General features: G+C 37.4%; 2 protein-coding genes across 2 annotated transcripts; both read right to left on the reverse strand.

The window, feature by feature from the left end:
- LOC6649645 lies at window positions 1–3,092 on the reverse strand. Its single transcript, XM_002072086.4, has 4 exons — window positions 2,527–3,092; window positions 1,777–1,923; window positions 458–634; window positions 1–399 (listed from the first exon to the last, which is right to left on the reverse strand). Exons 1-4 carry the CDS (start codon window positions 2,672–2,674, stop codon window positions 308–310), a joined length of 564 nt encoding a protein of 187 aa, XP_002072122.1. The 5' UTR covers window positions 2,675–3,092; the 3' UTR covers window positions 1–307.
- A 9,473-nt stretch (window positions 3,093–12,565) lies between these two features.
- Window positions 12,566–13,958, reverse strand: LOC6649648 (protein SEC13 homolog). The gene is made up of 2 exons (XM_002072089.4): window positions 13,577–13,958; window positions 12,566–13,479 (listed from the first exon to the last, which is right to left on the reverse strand). The coding sequence occupies exons 1-2, from the start codon at window positions 13,861–13,863 to the stop codon at window positions 12,660–12,662; spliced, it is 1,107 nt and encodes a 368-aa protein (XP_002072125.1). The 5' UTR covers window positions 13,864–13,958; the 3' UTR covers window positions 12,566–12,659.
- Between the last annotated feature and the right edge of the window lie 1,637 nt (window positions 13,959–15,595).

A 15,595-nucleotide genomic window follows, 5' to 3' on the forward strand; every position in this document is an offset into this window, starting at 1 on the left:
ATATATATGTATATGTAATATTCAACGCGACTTTGTGTGAGAAGCGAATAAAATTGACGGTGGTATTTATGAAACTTATACAATATAACACGACATTTGGACTAAAGATGATGTTTGTTTTTTTTAGGGGATTTTCTTCAAAAAAGATTCAATGATTTTTCAATTTTCAGGGAATGGCAGGGATCAAAAAGGGGAAAAATCATACAATTTATTTGAGTTTATTGAGGCACATTTCATGGATCACTAAAGGGATATAAACGCAAAGTTTTTAACGATTGTTTTTTCCACAGAACACGTCTCTAGCCTTCTAGAAATGTTTTCGCATATGGGCAGAGACAACGAAGGGCAGCACCAAGGAGCAGATCGATGCCAAAATGTTAGCCAATGTTTGTAGATTTGCTGAAACGATAGTTTAAGATACTTTCAACCTTTTATCTCCTTTATCTATGGCACTTACCTCCACTGCAAATGTCATGCAATATATCCTCGACGTAGCCATTATCATTATCGCAGAGGCACAATTTAGTCTTGCTCGACATAAATTTGGATACGCCAATGGTGCGATTGCTATTCTCGAATTGGCATACCATGCCATCCTCACAGTCATTGTTGCTGTTACATTTATGACGCAGACCTTAAAACAGAAGACAGATGATTATAGACTTCATGGGAAATTTGGCTTCTAACTTGGTATTTCTGATATTTTTCTTTCTGATTGTGACACTATTAATATATCAAGAAATATCTATTATTGGTTATTTAGTTTACAATATATTTTCATGTCCTTCGGATATCATTTTTATTGGGTTTAGGCTTAATTCAGTATGGTTAGACATGAAGCTCTGATTAAATCATTAATATTGGAACAAAATACACTCAAAGAAAAGGAAATGAAACCACGATGAGTTTCAGTCAAAACTAAAAGTCTTGCTAGGAAAGAAATATTTATGGCTCTATCTAAATTATATTTATACTCTTGACAGATGAAGATATACTCTTGAAATAGATGAAGTTGGTAAACAATAAATTGACCCAACTGATTGTATGATGAGTAATGACAAATCTTATGAATCATCTTGGCATATGAAAATGTAACACATTGTGCAGAAAATCCGCCGTGTTTTATGGCTAAAATTTTTATGAGACCCATCTGAATATTGTATATACATACCATGGGTATTTATAATTCTCTCGTTTATAATTTTCTGTACTATGGTACTTGGGGTACTGTGCATGTCACAAATTGGCACTGCGGCGGAAGATTGCCAGGTCACGACAAAGTCACATAAATTCGACATTACGTTACCCATAAAGGAAACCTTCAGCACACAAAATCCAAAAGGAATCTCGTATGCAGTAAGTAATAGTAGTTACAAAAGGCACTAAGAACAATAGCAGGAAATTACACACACACACACATACATACATTTGTAGTTTTTTTTTCACAAGTGCAAATTGCTCAGGAAAACTAAATAAATAAAAAGATTGTTGCAGCCTACAAAATGAATGACAATGTGGGAATGGTGGATGGGGGAAGGGGGGATGCTTTGTTTAATTTTCATTTAGGTGACACCTGGGACACTTGAGCTGGACTAACAAACAGACAGAGGTGACGAGAAGCTCAAGACAGCAACCTCTTAAATAATAAATGTGAAACGAAAGTCTAGCAATTAGTTGTCGTCTCTTTTAAGCTAAAATATGTTCTATTTCTGGCCTAGATTCAGCTACCAAGAAATATACACTGAGAGAAATAAATGATTGATTGTGTACACTTGCCTTTCAGCACATCCGGGCATTGTCCGGCCGAGGGTGGCGAATCGTCTCCGCACAGGCAACGCAATTTGTAATCGTTGGGATCCTTGACGCAGCTGGTACGATCTATCGCCGAGCAATCATCATGGGCATTACACTCGCGTCCTTTAACTGCAAATCAAATGGTAATTAATTGATTGTGTTTGTTGATTGTTTACTATATACTAATTTCCATTTAATTACAATAGAATAGCGACTAATTTCGTATCTCATGTGGGGGGAATGGGGAAACAAATTGCTGTGGCACCTCCCACCCAGACACTTGAACTAGGTTCGTGATTGCCTCGACCGATTATATTATAGTTTATCACTTGACGTTGCTTACCGCTTTTCGTTTCTATTTTTTTTTTTTTTGTTATTAACTTTGTTGTCATTGCATTTGAATGATTTGTTTGATCAATTTGTGATTTATGTTGCCTGACTAGGCATGTCATTTAATACTTGGCTCAATGCCAAGTCTTCGAATTGGTGTTTAGGCTAGAGGTAATTATGCTATCCCCAAACAAATGATACGATAATCAAAGACATTCGAATGGGGATTTCTCTAAATAAGTTTCAACTATTTGTATAAGTCATTAAGTTAATTATTGCCCCCAAAGGTGATTAAATATAAACTCCTTTTTTACATTTCATCAACTTGAATTTGAACAAGCAAGGACTTGCCTAGGACAAGGGCTTAGCACTTAGTATATGGTAATAATATGTTTAGCTTACCAATTGGTACATGCGTGGGTGGCGGCTGATTATTGGTCTTGCCAAATGTGGTCAATGCCGTGGAGCTGACACCGAATAGTATAATGAAAACTCCAAAAAGCATTGTGAGACTGCCGCATTGTGTGAAACGTCTGGCCAAGGGCTGCATTTTGATTGGAATTGAGGAAAAACTCCACTCGATTATGTAAACCACGAAACCAAAAAACGGGTTAAGGCTCTTAAGTCTTTCACACTTGAGAAATTCTCACGCACTCTCCTGCTGTGTTCTCTATGATGATTTTATGGTTTTTTTTTAAGAGCAATTTTATGCAAATATTTCGTTTCACCCCGAAATTGTTTCCGCTCGTTTTAAAACACAGAACGGCACGAATGAGTGAAGTCGCCCGCCAATAAAGTCACTAAAAACTTCGATTTACTTAGTATGCAAATGCAAGCAACAACTGAGCAATTAACTTGTGTGTTTTAGTTGTTCTCTGCCTTTTCGTATGTATATTTTATAACTTGTATATTTTGTTGTCGAATTGAATTCAAAGTCACTGTATATGAGGGGGAAATTAGAACCAGTCGACTGCGCGTTCGAAACTGAAATGAAGAATTTGCGGCGCACACAGAGCTTAAGTTAAGTTACGTTGGGAAAGAACTCGCTAGGCTACTTAGCGCTCGCGCAGACACACACACACACACACACACATCAGAAACCCTTTCCCATCATTTCAGCCCGCGAACAAAGTAAAAGCACTAAAATAGCTTAATAGCGATATTTGAATACTCTGCCCAAAGTCTGGCCAATTTCATGAGATGGCATATGTTTAAAAAGGGAATTCTGCTAAAATTAGATGCAAACTTTAAGGTTTTATTGTACGCCAAGGGGCTGAAACAATATCTTGGCGTGAAAGTGCGGAAATGTATGCTATGTTATTTGGGGGCACATGTATGCATAATTAAGGACATTCACGCCCATCCACCGCCCATGCGGCAAGGGTATTTCTAAATTAATATGAACAGGTACGACGATGGCTCCAAATTCTCTAGGCAGATTTTGAACTTGGCTCAGAGCTCGTAATTTGTATATGCAGATGTGTGTGTGTGTGTGTGTGTGTGTGTGTGAGCCAACGCACTTGTAAGTTCTATATTGTTCGTGTGAGTTTCGTTAACGAAGATGGATTTTTCTCTAGCATTTCTTTTTTGTTGTTGTTGTTTCTTTTTGTAATTTTACCTTCGTGCAAAATGTTGTGTTGTTGTTGTTGTATTTAGAATGTGTGCGACCTCGTCTCGTCCTCGTCTTGGCCTGCATGTGTGTGTGTGTATTATAATAATGACGAAGGCATTAGAGACCATTGCATAGCCTATTTTTTGGGGCCCTCTTGGCTTCCATAGTCATAGTTACATACGAAATACCACCACAATAATAAACTATAACATTAGCACGCACAACAACAACAACACCAACAGCGAGTTGAGTGTATGTTGAGGCAAATACTTAGTTATTTTGGCCATTATTCTTTTGGCTTTTTCCTTTTTGATTTCATTTTGTTTCACTCTCACTCTCACTCTTTGGGTGCATGGCCCTAATTACACATTTTTTCTTACCAACTTGCAAACATTTTAGAGTAACGTGGGAGCTTGTTGCTTTTGCAGAATACTTCAGACAAACAAACAGTCAAATTGGAACCACAGAAAAAGGTTGCAAGCCACGCCCATTGCATCGAAAATGCCAATTTGGTAAATCACCATAGACTTCTGCTGCTCCTCTGCATATCGAATAGTTTGCAAAATATTTGTACCCAAAAAAAAAAAAAGGCAAAGGAAATACATTTTCAACTATTCTTAGTTATTTGGGGTTGTTGTCTAGGTTTTCCTTACTTCCGTTGTCCCTGTGCTAAAACGAGTAACCAATACAACAACCACGTTAAGGTCAGGTTGGCCAAGTGTTGCCATTTTTAATCTATTTTCGCTTTTTCCAATTCCTTGTGGTATGGCAAAATGTTATCTAAAGTTTTGATCTTATTATAAACGATATTCTTAATCGCTGCGACGGCAAAGTAATTTGCCCTTAACTAAACGTCAACCATTTATTTATTTAAATTTCTTCTTTTTTTTTTTCTTTCTTTGGTTTTTGCATTTGGGGAATTCATTTGGCACGCACAATAAGCATAAACAAAATAAGAAAAATTCACGAATAAAATATTCACAAATATCATGAGGTATAACTAATTAGGTAGCATTTTTAAGGAGTTACATGCACATTGGTTCAACTTTGTTTTGCAAAATTTAAGTTAATTAACAATACAATTCAATTTCATAGATTTTCGTAAACGTCTAAAACAAGTGTTAGTTCTCTTAAAACTAATTGTGAGATGAACTTTGCAGTTTTTGGCAAAAGTAATGTATCTCTTTTAAAATTGAATTTCTTATTTTTTTATAATTAAATGAGCTGGAGAAACTCTACTAATTAATGATCATTAAATTCAGCAATGACGCAAATAATTATACAACAAACAACGCCGATTGAAACCGGTCTCTGGCGTAGTAGAAAACAAGATATTTTTGTTGTCAATTTTGCACTGAGCTGAGAATATATAAAGACATGGAGAACCTAAATTACGCTTGATCTCTTAACTATTAAGCAGAAAGATATATAACATCTTTCCTTTTATAAAACAAAAATTTGATTGGTAATTACAATAACCACTTTTTATTATTGCAAGTTTTGTCAACATTTTCTAGCTCAAAAAATATATTCTGCTTGTGCATAATTTGACCCACGACTATCTAATCTATATTTCTATTTGATTAGTTTTCTACCACTGAAAAACCTTGAAGCATCTGTAATTCCCTTAAATACAAAAACTAAGGGCAGTTTTCAGCTATTGTGCTTTAAAAATTTTGATATCTATGTATTTGTATTTCAAACTCTACAAACAAGTCGGTTTTTTGTAGGAAAAACTAAATTGTCTTAGGTTGACTAATTGCAAGTCATCATTACCTGATCTATACCAACACAACAAAAGAGATGAGATAAAATTTTCAGCAAGAGCAGAACACGTTCATATGAAAAATTCTATTTTTGTTGTATTTCACAAGTCAAGAGCAGTAAGCGAATCAGCAATTTGTTGATAAACAAATTACACCATAAGCAACAGCAAGCGATCATGACCCTGTGGACTATAAAATAAAAATGTTTTCCACTGGCCAAGTCAGTTCGAGTGATAACTTTGCTTTGGTTAGAAAGTAAAAAATAATATACGCCAAAATGTTTTGGTCAAGTGAAAAAGAACCTAAGGAGGAATTGCATAAGATGGAGCAGCATTGCTGGAAGTCACACTGGAAAAGGGAACAACATTATCACTATCACCACCATCATCATCATTATCATCATCAGGGATCTCCGCCTGGAGGATTGTGGGCCAAATACTGGGAGAAAAAGAATTGTCACACAAAAGAAGGCCCCGCAGAGGCTGCAGCCGAGCAGCGCCGTGGCTATTGCTTCTTTAGAAATAGCAAGCCGGCTGAAGTACCATCAGCCAAGGAGGCTAACATCAAGGCTGAGACACCAGAGACAAAAGCATAAATTATTTGTTAAAGTTTAAATGTTGTGAAATAAAATACGTTTAGTTAAGAAAAATATTAAGCCCACTGTACATACGCAAAAACTACGCAAATACTTGGACTATATACTATATTTGCATGGCATTCTTAATTACCTACTTGCCCCACCTTCTTATGCAGCAAAATATATTTTATATATGAATAATTTTTGTTTTTGTTTTTATTTCTTGACATTATTGATAAATGTTCTGGCCCCAAAAACCAAAAAAAAAAAAAAAATGCGAAATTACGTGGAAAATTATATGGAAAAAACACGAACTAGTCCAAGAGAGGCAACAAACAGAACAGAAATAGTTGAAAATAACATTTGAGTGGTGCAACGACGACGCATGGAGGAGAGTAACGCCCCGTAAAGACTTATTTTGATGTAATTAAAAAGGGATTTCTCGTTCATCAGGAATCTGAATGCCATGTTTGTTCTTAACTGATGATTAATTAGTGCGACTCTTGCCATTTCTCTATATAATTTTCTCACGAAATCTCTGGCTTTACCATGCAGAAGTAGTTGGGTTAGTTGGTAAGTAGTAATAGAGAGGAGTGGAGAGCCACCACTCATGCTTAGAGGTCGTCATCATATTTTCAGATATTATTACAGTCTAAAGCCGGAACCCAGCCCAGGCAACATTAGGCTATGGTTTAAATGGCAATTTGGCTGCCTTTAATTTCATATTATGGCTAAGTCTAATTGCGACCTGGACTTGAGCAGCATGGGTTTCTAACTACATGCAAGTTTGTTCTCGTGCGTTCCAGGACATGCACACAGACACACACACCCATTCACACACATTTACATACCAGCACAGGTTGTACATTTCTTTTGGCCACCGAAAGTTGCATGCCAACTTGGCCAAGTCGTATTGGCGTGGCCCACATCGATAGCTGCAAGTCACAATGTGAAGTAGCCTTGTCTCTTGGCCACTTGACCAAATAACCTTTCCATGACTTTCTTTTTAATTTATCATTTACACCATTGCCGTTGCTAACTAAATGCATATGTATGTATATATGCATTAGTATGGCGATTACTTCAAGTTCATTTGTTAATGTCCAATGTTGGCCGACGTCACCAAAGTTGACCAACTTCAAAAGCCTTTAGTTTTATTACGTATACGCTGTGTGGCCAAGCTCACAAGTCATTTGCATATGATGTTGGCCCAAAAATATGCTACAACACGACATGTTAATGCTTACAAGTTACTCATAATAACTCATGCGTGTCCTGACTAAAAACGTCACTGGCCTACCCACCGGACATTCCCAAATTGCCGGAGTCTTAAAAATAAAACATTCCCAAATTGTAACACTCTTCCGGTGGTGATAGTTTAATGACAGAGTATTAAAGATGTCTTACTCCTGTGACTAGCTAGATATTATATCTTATAAATTGTAGGCATTTGATCTAAAAACATGTCCTTTATATCACTAAGCCTTGTTAAGATTATGTCTGTTTTTTTGCTGACTTAGAAATTTAGATTAATGAAGTAAATAATTATATATTGTTCGAATTTTTGTAAGTTTTCTTTAGGAAACTGAGATAAAAGGACTTTTCTGTAAAGGATCAAGACGAAAGTGGGGTCGTAAAACTTCAAACATCAAGGTCTATCACCGGTGCACAGGACATCCCAGTAGTCCTGTGGTTTTGGTCCAGTTTTTTGGCCATTTGGTTTAATTTGGGACTTGGGAAAAATTACAAGTCCAAAAAACAGAAAGAGTGCTCAGAACTCTGTTATTTTAAGGACGATTGGGATATCCTTTGACCAGCTTGAAGTCCTTGTCCATACCTATCGATTGACATCACCAGGTCCTGGAATGTCCTTTGAGTAGCTGAGAAAAAGGACGTTTTTGGAATATTCCATGTCCTGCATCCTTAGATGACCCCAACTTTTTTTGATGCCAATGTGTAGAGATCGTCAAGGACATCTAAGGAAACCATGTCTTTTTGTCCTGCGGCAGGATTTGTGGACTCTAGAGCTAAAAAACGAAAAAAGGATAATTTTCTCGATGCCATATCTCCGCAGGACATTAGTCGAATTCGACAGGACACAATTTTTTGGATTTGCCAGGAGCAGGACTATCGATATGCATTCAAGGACTGGCAATATCCCTTAATAAATATTGCTCGAATTTTTGTAAGGGGGTTGCTCAGAAAAATGTAAAAAAATCGCAAAAAACACATAAATGTCCTTATAACTCAGTCATTTGAAGGACGAACAGGACGTCCTTTTGTCAGGCTGTAGGTCTTAATGATCCGCTTCGACTGACGCTAACAGATCCTGGAAAGTCGTTCAGGAAACTGAGATAAAAGGACATTTCTGTTTGACGAAAAATGGCAAATATCTCGCGAGTCCTGTAAAGGATCAGGACGAATGTGGTGTCATAAAACTCCAACCATCAAGGTCTACCTCCGGTGCAAAGGACATCTCAGTAGTCCTGCGGAGAGCTGAGATATTAAGGATTTTATGGTTTTGGTCCATTTTTTGGCTTCTTGGTTCATTTTGGGACTTGGAAAAAATTACAAGTCTAGACTTAGAGCTAGAGTTCTTGCCGTTTTTGCTGTTATTGTTGTTGTTGCTGCTGTTGCTGTTTTTGTTGTTGTTGTAATTGTTGTTGTTGTAATAATTGTTGTTGTTGTTGTTGTTGTAATTGTTGTTGTTGTTGTTGTTGTTGTAATTGTTGTTGTTGTTGTTATTGTTGTTGTTGTTGTTATTGTTGTTGTTGTTGTGGTTGTTGTTGTTGTTGTAATTGTTGTTGTTTTTGTAATTTTTGTTGTTGTTGTTGTAATTGTTGTTGTTGTTGTTGTTGTTGTTGTAGTTGTTGTTGTAATTGTTGTTGTTGTAGTTGTTGTTGTTGTAATTGTTGTTGTTGTTGTTGTTGTTGTAATTTTTGTGGTTGTTGTTGTAATTTTTTTGTTGTTGTAATTTTTGTGGTTGTTGTAATTTTTGTTGTTGTTGTTGTTGTAATTTTTTTTGTTGTTGTAATTTTTGTTGTTGTAATTGTTGTTGTTGCTGTTGTCGTTTTACATTTTTGCGACTTTAATATACCATTTCACCCTATGGGGTGAAAATATAGCACAAAATCCCCAGACATTTTATCATCCAATTATTGTATGTATTAATAAATCTGCTTAAATTTTGCGACTTCAACATGAAAGAGAGGCAAAAATTTTAATGCCAAGCATCATGAGCCAGCTATTTGAAATCTTATTAAACACAAATAAAACGTTTATACTTATATTTCCCATTTTTGATAATTATTTATTTTCTTTTATTCATTATTTCTGTTTTTTAATATCTATTTCACAATATTTATATATAAACTACAATAAATTGCACAACAGACGGATGCTATATGGAGTATTATTGTCTATTTTTGCTAAGTTCTCAGACAATACATAATATCACATTCATCAATCGAACAGTTCAAAGATTATTAATTATTCGTTTCATTCACAGAAATGTCTTCCCTTGGTCAAAGTAACTGATCTATCTAAATTTAATAATAATGAAATGCAATATCACAAAATGATAAACATGTGGCTTTAAATTATTTTTGTTGGTATGGGTTATCTATTCATATTTGTGTATTTCCTAGTTAAGTTAAGCTATCTAGGCAATCACCTAATATTTACTGATAAACAAATCCAGCGAATACACAAACAATTACACCAGAAACGCCGCCGACTGATCATCATACCGGTTTTGAGGTATAAATAGAGAATTTCGCTGGTCTGTTCGTCAGTTCACCCTACAACTTTGAGTAAGCAGAAGGTAGAAAAGCAAATACAGCAAAATGTTCTGGTCTAATGACAAAGCAGCCAAAGACGATTTACACAAGATGGACAAGCCTTGTTGGAAGTCACGTCATGAGCATAGTCAACAGCGTCAACAGCACCACCATCACCACCATCATCATCATCATCACCATCAGCATGGAGCTCCACCTCCAGGAATAATGGCGAAATACTGGGAAAAGAAACACTGTCATTCCAAGGAAAAGTCCTTTGTGCCTCCAACTGAACACCGTTGTGGTCCTCCGCCTATGATGGCTAAATATTGGGAGAGGAAACATTGCCATTCCAAGGATAAATTCGTTGCAGGAGAACACACTCATAGACATTGCTTCTTCCGAAGTGATGGTTCGAAGACATCTTCAATCAATGATGAGCGAAATGGTTGGTTCTGGGAATAAGTTCAAAAGGATGTAGGAAAAGCTTTTATACGTATTTATTGTTGAAAATTAAAAAAAGAAGTAAAAAAAACGAAAACAATTATTATAAAACTTATTTTGATTGGCATTGAAATGGTATTTCTAACAACTGAAATTGAAAATAACTCACATTTCGTTTTGGGGAAACTCTGAAAATTCGTAAGTTTCCTAACATTATGCTTGCCATTACCTAACCAGTTTATGAATATGCATCTTTTAAAGGCTTAAACCATAAAATCTGTTTTATGGTGCTGTTAAAGGGAATCTAATGAAGAGTGGGCCAACTAATTTGTAATGAATATCCAAAATGTATGACGATATCTACAACAACTCTTGCCTATTCTCATGTGCGTCATCGAGTGCGTCTTTCACATTTCAGCCCCCCCCTTTCCAGGCATTCGAATATGAGGGAGGAGCACCCTGTTTATGCAAATTTACGCACATCAAAAAGTAAAAGTTCTCGAGAGTAGACCATAAAACGAAAAACTAGCCAAGTAACCAAAAAAAACAAAAAAATTGTTAAGAAACATTGATTTTTTTGGTCTTTTGTTTTGCCTACCAACTCCTCAAGGCAGGTGATGGTCACTGCGGGTGGTGGTGTAGCCAGGTTCAGGTCAGAAAACACGATTAAACCGCACTGATTATGGGTTACGACCGTTTCGTAGACCAATTTCATTTTTGCCAAGTGCAGAACTTCAAGCAAAAGAGAGCAAGAGTCTCAAGTGGAAGGAAGGCAAACTAAAGTTGGTCTTGGACTCCTTGGCCGTCTATTGGTGACGGGTCATTTGCACGCAATCCATGACATCATTAGGTGGGGTTTCGGAGGCTTTTTCGGTTTTTAAGCCCATAGCCGAAAAATGTAATGTTTGAGTGGAAATAATTGAGTGAAGTTTCACTACAAAATGTGTAATATGTAAAAGTTTATAAAGCAACCACAGAAGTGTAATCGGAATTATAAATTTAAATAGAGGATTGAGTGACATTTTTTTAATTGGAATCGAAATTGCACTTTCGTTGTTCTTGTATTATTAAATTGCAATTACATACTACATACGAGTTGGTTGCATTTCCTGTTCCACATGCAATTTCTTCTCTTGTTTGTCATTAAAAAAGGAAACGCCTGACCTTCAATTATTCCTGAACTTTGCTCTGATTCAAATTAATAAGAACAAGTCAGCCATACATGAGATTTTGCTATAAACCTAAACAATTTCAAAACTAAAGATTGCTTAAGCTTTTTGCTTTCAGTTCCTACCTACAATGGCCATAATTCAATATTAAGCATTATTCCTTCGTCTATCGAAAAGAAACTAATTAGATTAAATAACTTATATAATTGTAATTATGGCAATCAAGTGTATATGAACTTTGACCTCTGTATAGCCATTAATCTTAGCTTTATGGATTATCACTAAGTATATTTATGTTTATAAGTAAATGCTTCTTGGATAAAACTTTTGGAAGAATACTCTTGCTTGTAAGTCAATAATTTAGTTTAGTTTTAATCAGTTTTAGTAGTATGCTTTTCCTAGCACTCTACACAGTTTGCCATTCCTTTGCGGACTTTAAAGTAAATGAATAAACAAACTACAATATCTAATCTAAATCTATACAAGTTACGAAAACACCACAAAATGGAATCGATTGAGATTTTAGAATGTTGCGGCCATAGCAATAATTTTGTTGAACTTTACAATGGTTGGAAAGCGGAAACAACCAACAGCTCAAAGTTGGGCCAAAAGTTTACGTAAAGAGAGGTTAATCAACGACAAGAACACAAACTATAACTTGCCACCTTCAAATGTTTCAAACGATCCCCCTCACATACATAAATTTACGTTTAGTTTCGTTTTTATCGTGGCACGTGTCCCAAATTTACACGAAATGAGTAACTTCCGATTCCATGAATGAAAAATTACTTACCTCCTCACGAGTGGATAGAGGAGTTTCAGGTGTTTATTTTATGGATTTTCAATTTTCGCACCTGGGGCAATGGACGTTTCTTTCATGCGAGTTGGCCCAGGCTAATCTCTGACTAATTATCGAAACGGAAAGTCAATGTACCACAAAATGAGGTTAATTCTATGCAATCGCACTGGATGCCGTGATTATAGTTTTTCCCTCATTGCGCTCAGACGTATTAATTACAAAACAAAAAAGAGAAAACTCATTTCGCTGACTGTCGTAATGTCGTTGGAAATTAATGGAGCACAGGTCACAGAAGTCATTTTTCTTAGTAGATATTAAATGGATATATTTTATAAGAATTTGTAAGATAACATTTTTTGTAGAACCAATCAATCAAGCCGCGTTGTCGCTTAGTTGGAGAGCTGTGAGTTGGATAGATTTGAATTGGATAGGTTCGAGCTGTGCTCCGAGTCTGACGATGGATTTGGATGCGATTGCTGCTGTTGTTGCAGTTGCTGCGGCTGTTGTTGTTGTTGCTGCTGCTGCTGTTGTTGTTGTTGTGAGTGATGAAGATGATGAGGCTGTTGTTTCGATTGTATGACTGTGCCCGCTTCATAATTGATACGTATCCATTGACTTTCGGTGTTTTCTTTCCACAGTGTCACATTATTATCGCCGCCGGTGACAGCCAATATATTGCCTGTGGTTGACCACGAAATGCTCCACACTGCATCATCGAATGTGTGCAAGACAGTGGGTGTCCACTGTGTCAAATCGGCATTGCTGCTCCAAATAATCACATGACGATCCTGCGAAGCGGTTGCAATTTGCGAACGTGGCAAACCAATGGATGGAGCCCAAGCCACATCGCGTACCCAATCCGAATGGGCTTCCAGACGCTGCTCTTCCACCCAGCGATCGTTGTCTTCGCGCCAAATCTTGACCAGGTTGTCGCAGCCACCGCTAACCAAACGTTTCACGGACGTATTGCGAGAGTTGACCCTTTGATCAAAAGCCGGGTCTGGTCCCTGAGCTGGGCACCACGAAATGGCATTGACTCCTATGGTATGGGCATTAGGAATCTTCTTGGCATCCCACACACCATATTCCGTGTTGCAGGTGAGCACTGAAATGGATCCATCCGAACTGGCACAGGCCAATACCAAGCCATACTCTGGAGGAGCGAAATCAACCGAATTCACCGATGAGTCGTGGTTGCTGTACTCGTAGCTGCAATGTGGCAACATAAGAATTAAATGATAACACTATGTACATACATACTGCTAGGCACGATATGTGTTTGTGTGTGTGCGTGTATGTTACTCACAGTTTGGTCCAATCGCGGGGAGATGTCGATTTCCATACAATCACCTTGCGGTCGTAGGAGCAAGAGGCCAAAATATTTCCGAATTTGGGATGTGCCCATGCCACTTGCCACACCGGGCCTTGGTGACCTTTTAGTTCAGCCACTGCCTTGTTGTTCTTTCGCGATTGAAAAATACGAACAGATCCATCGGAGGAGCAAGTGGCCAAAAGCAGTCCATAAAAGTCCAGAGCAGCGTGATGGACCATGTCCTCGTGTTCTGTGTCGATTTCTTGCAGCAGGCTCACCATTTTGGTTTTGATTCTCCTTATAAATGTAAATTAATTAAAAAATGCAAGAATGACTCGGGGTCCGGCTTGACGTGGACCATTAACAGAGCTGCCAGATCAATTTGTTTTTTACCCTATCTGGTAGCGATAAATTTCGTGCAGGGTAGCCAGATCATAAGATGACATACAATTATTGGCAGCGCTAATTTTAAAACAGTGTTGCCAGACACGACTACAAAGTTTACAGGGCGCCACATTTAAAAATTTGTTGCCGCTAATAAAAACAAAAAAAGATAAAGAAAGAGTTTTAATATATTAAATTACGTAAATTTTACAGCTTCAAAACTTTTAATCTGTTTTAGCTAACCATTAAACAAAAAAACCCTATTAAAATGTTGAAATAGGGAAAGATAATTTGATGAAAATTTTCCTATTAATTAGAAAGAAGATTATAATTTAGATATTAAAGTTTTAAACATTTTGCCACTCCAGTCGTTCAAAACACAATACATCCCAATTAGAATACGAGAGATTCGAAATTTTTCTAAAATATTTCGAAGGAATGACGAAGATTCACTGCAACTTTGGGCCCACCTGGTGGGGGGTTTTGTAGGTGCCAATTTCGCACACATCTTTGGGACTCCGCCATCTCTTCTTCTCAATGACCATGCAATTATTTTTACAGTGTTCCGCTCTGGCTGCTGCTTCTGCTGACCTCGCGCAGTTAATCATTCTCATCGATAATTGGCTAGTGCGATGTCTCTATTCTCGTTCTCAGAGATTTAACGGCCAAAGTACTAGAATTTATAGCGTGCATTATATTCGGACAGTTTAATTGGGTATCGACATTTATTAATTTGTTCTTCTGTTTTGTTTTTATTTTGTTTCGTTTCTTTTTTATTATAATGCCAGCAATTTGCCGATCCATTGCGAATCCTTTGGGCCTTTCAACACATTAGGTAAACATTGTGTTTTCATATTGTTTTCTTCGTTTTGCTTTTCACAAAAAAACCAACGTATGCTATGCACATTAATTAGGCAGCTTCATTAGACACATATCCATCAAAAGCCAGGAGGATCTGAGTATCATGCGGATGCGCCGGCGGCCAGTAGGAAGAGCGAGCGAACGAGCGGCTGCTGCTGCTGCCCCTTCGTGTTGCCTGTTTTATGTAATTAAGCCAGGCGCTCACTATTTAAATTGCTGCCGGACTAAAAAAAGGGCGGGTAGGAGCATGAAGGATGGAGACTCTGACGACTGGGGTAGTGGGGCCTACGGTCTACGCGTCTTGCCAGTGTATCACGAATTGGCAATTGAGAAACCCCACAGAACTGCAGACTCCACTGGCTACATACATGCAAGTCTGAATCTGCGTCTGCGTCTGAGTCTGATTCCTGAGCAATTTGCCAAGGCCTCCGCGTCCTTCTTCTCCACCTACTGCTGTTGCTGCTGCTCAGCGTCATCCTCATCAAGATCTTCACCCTCAGTCGGGTAGAGGAGCAGCGACGTTCGCTCGTCAGCGCTTGAGCCAATAATTATGGTTATTAATCGGCTCGAGAATTGGCTGCTAATTTGCAGTTTAGTTACAAATTCTGGCCGCCAGCGTGCAATTACCTGTTTAAATTATAGCTTCAAAATAAACAAAACACCGCAACGCCCGATTTCGAATCGAAATCGGATTCAAACTCAAACACTGCAGAGGAGCAGACCAAATCAGGGTCACAATGATTTTTTGTATTCTTCTCAAAAAGTGCA

The sequence above is a fragment of the Drosophila willistoni genome, chromosome 3R (assembly GCF_018902025.1).
Source record: "Drosophila willistoni isolate 14030-0811.24 chromosome 3R, UCI_dwil_1.1, whole genome shotgun sequence".
NCBI lineage: Eukaryota > Metazoa > Arthropoda > Insecta > Diptera > Drosophilidae > Drosophila > Drosophila willistoni.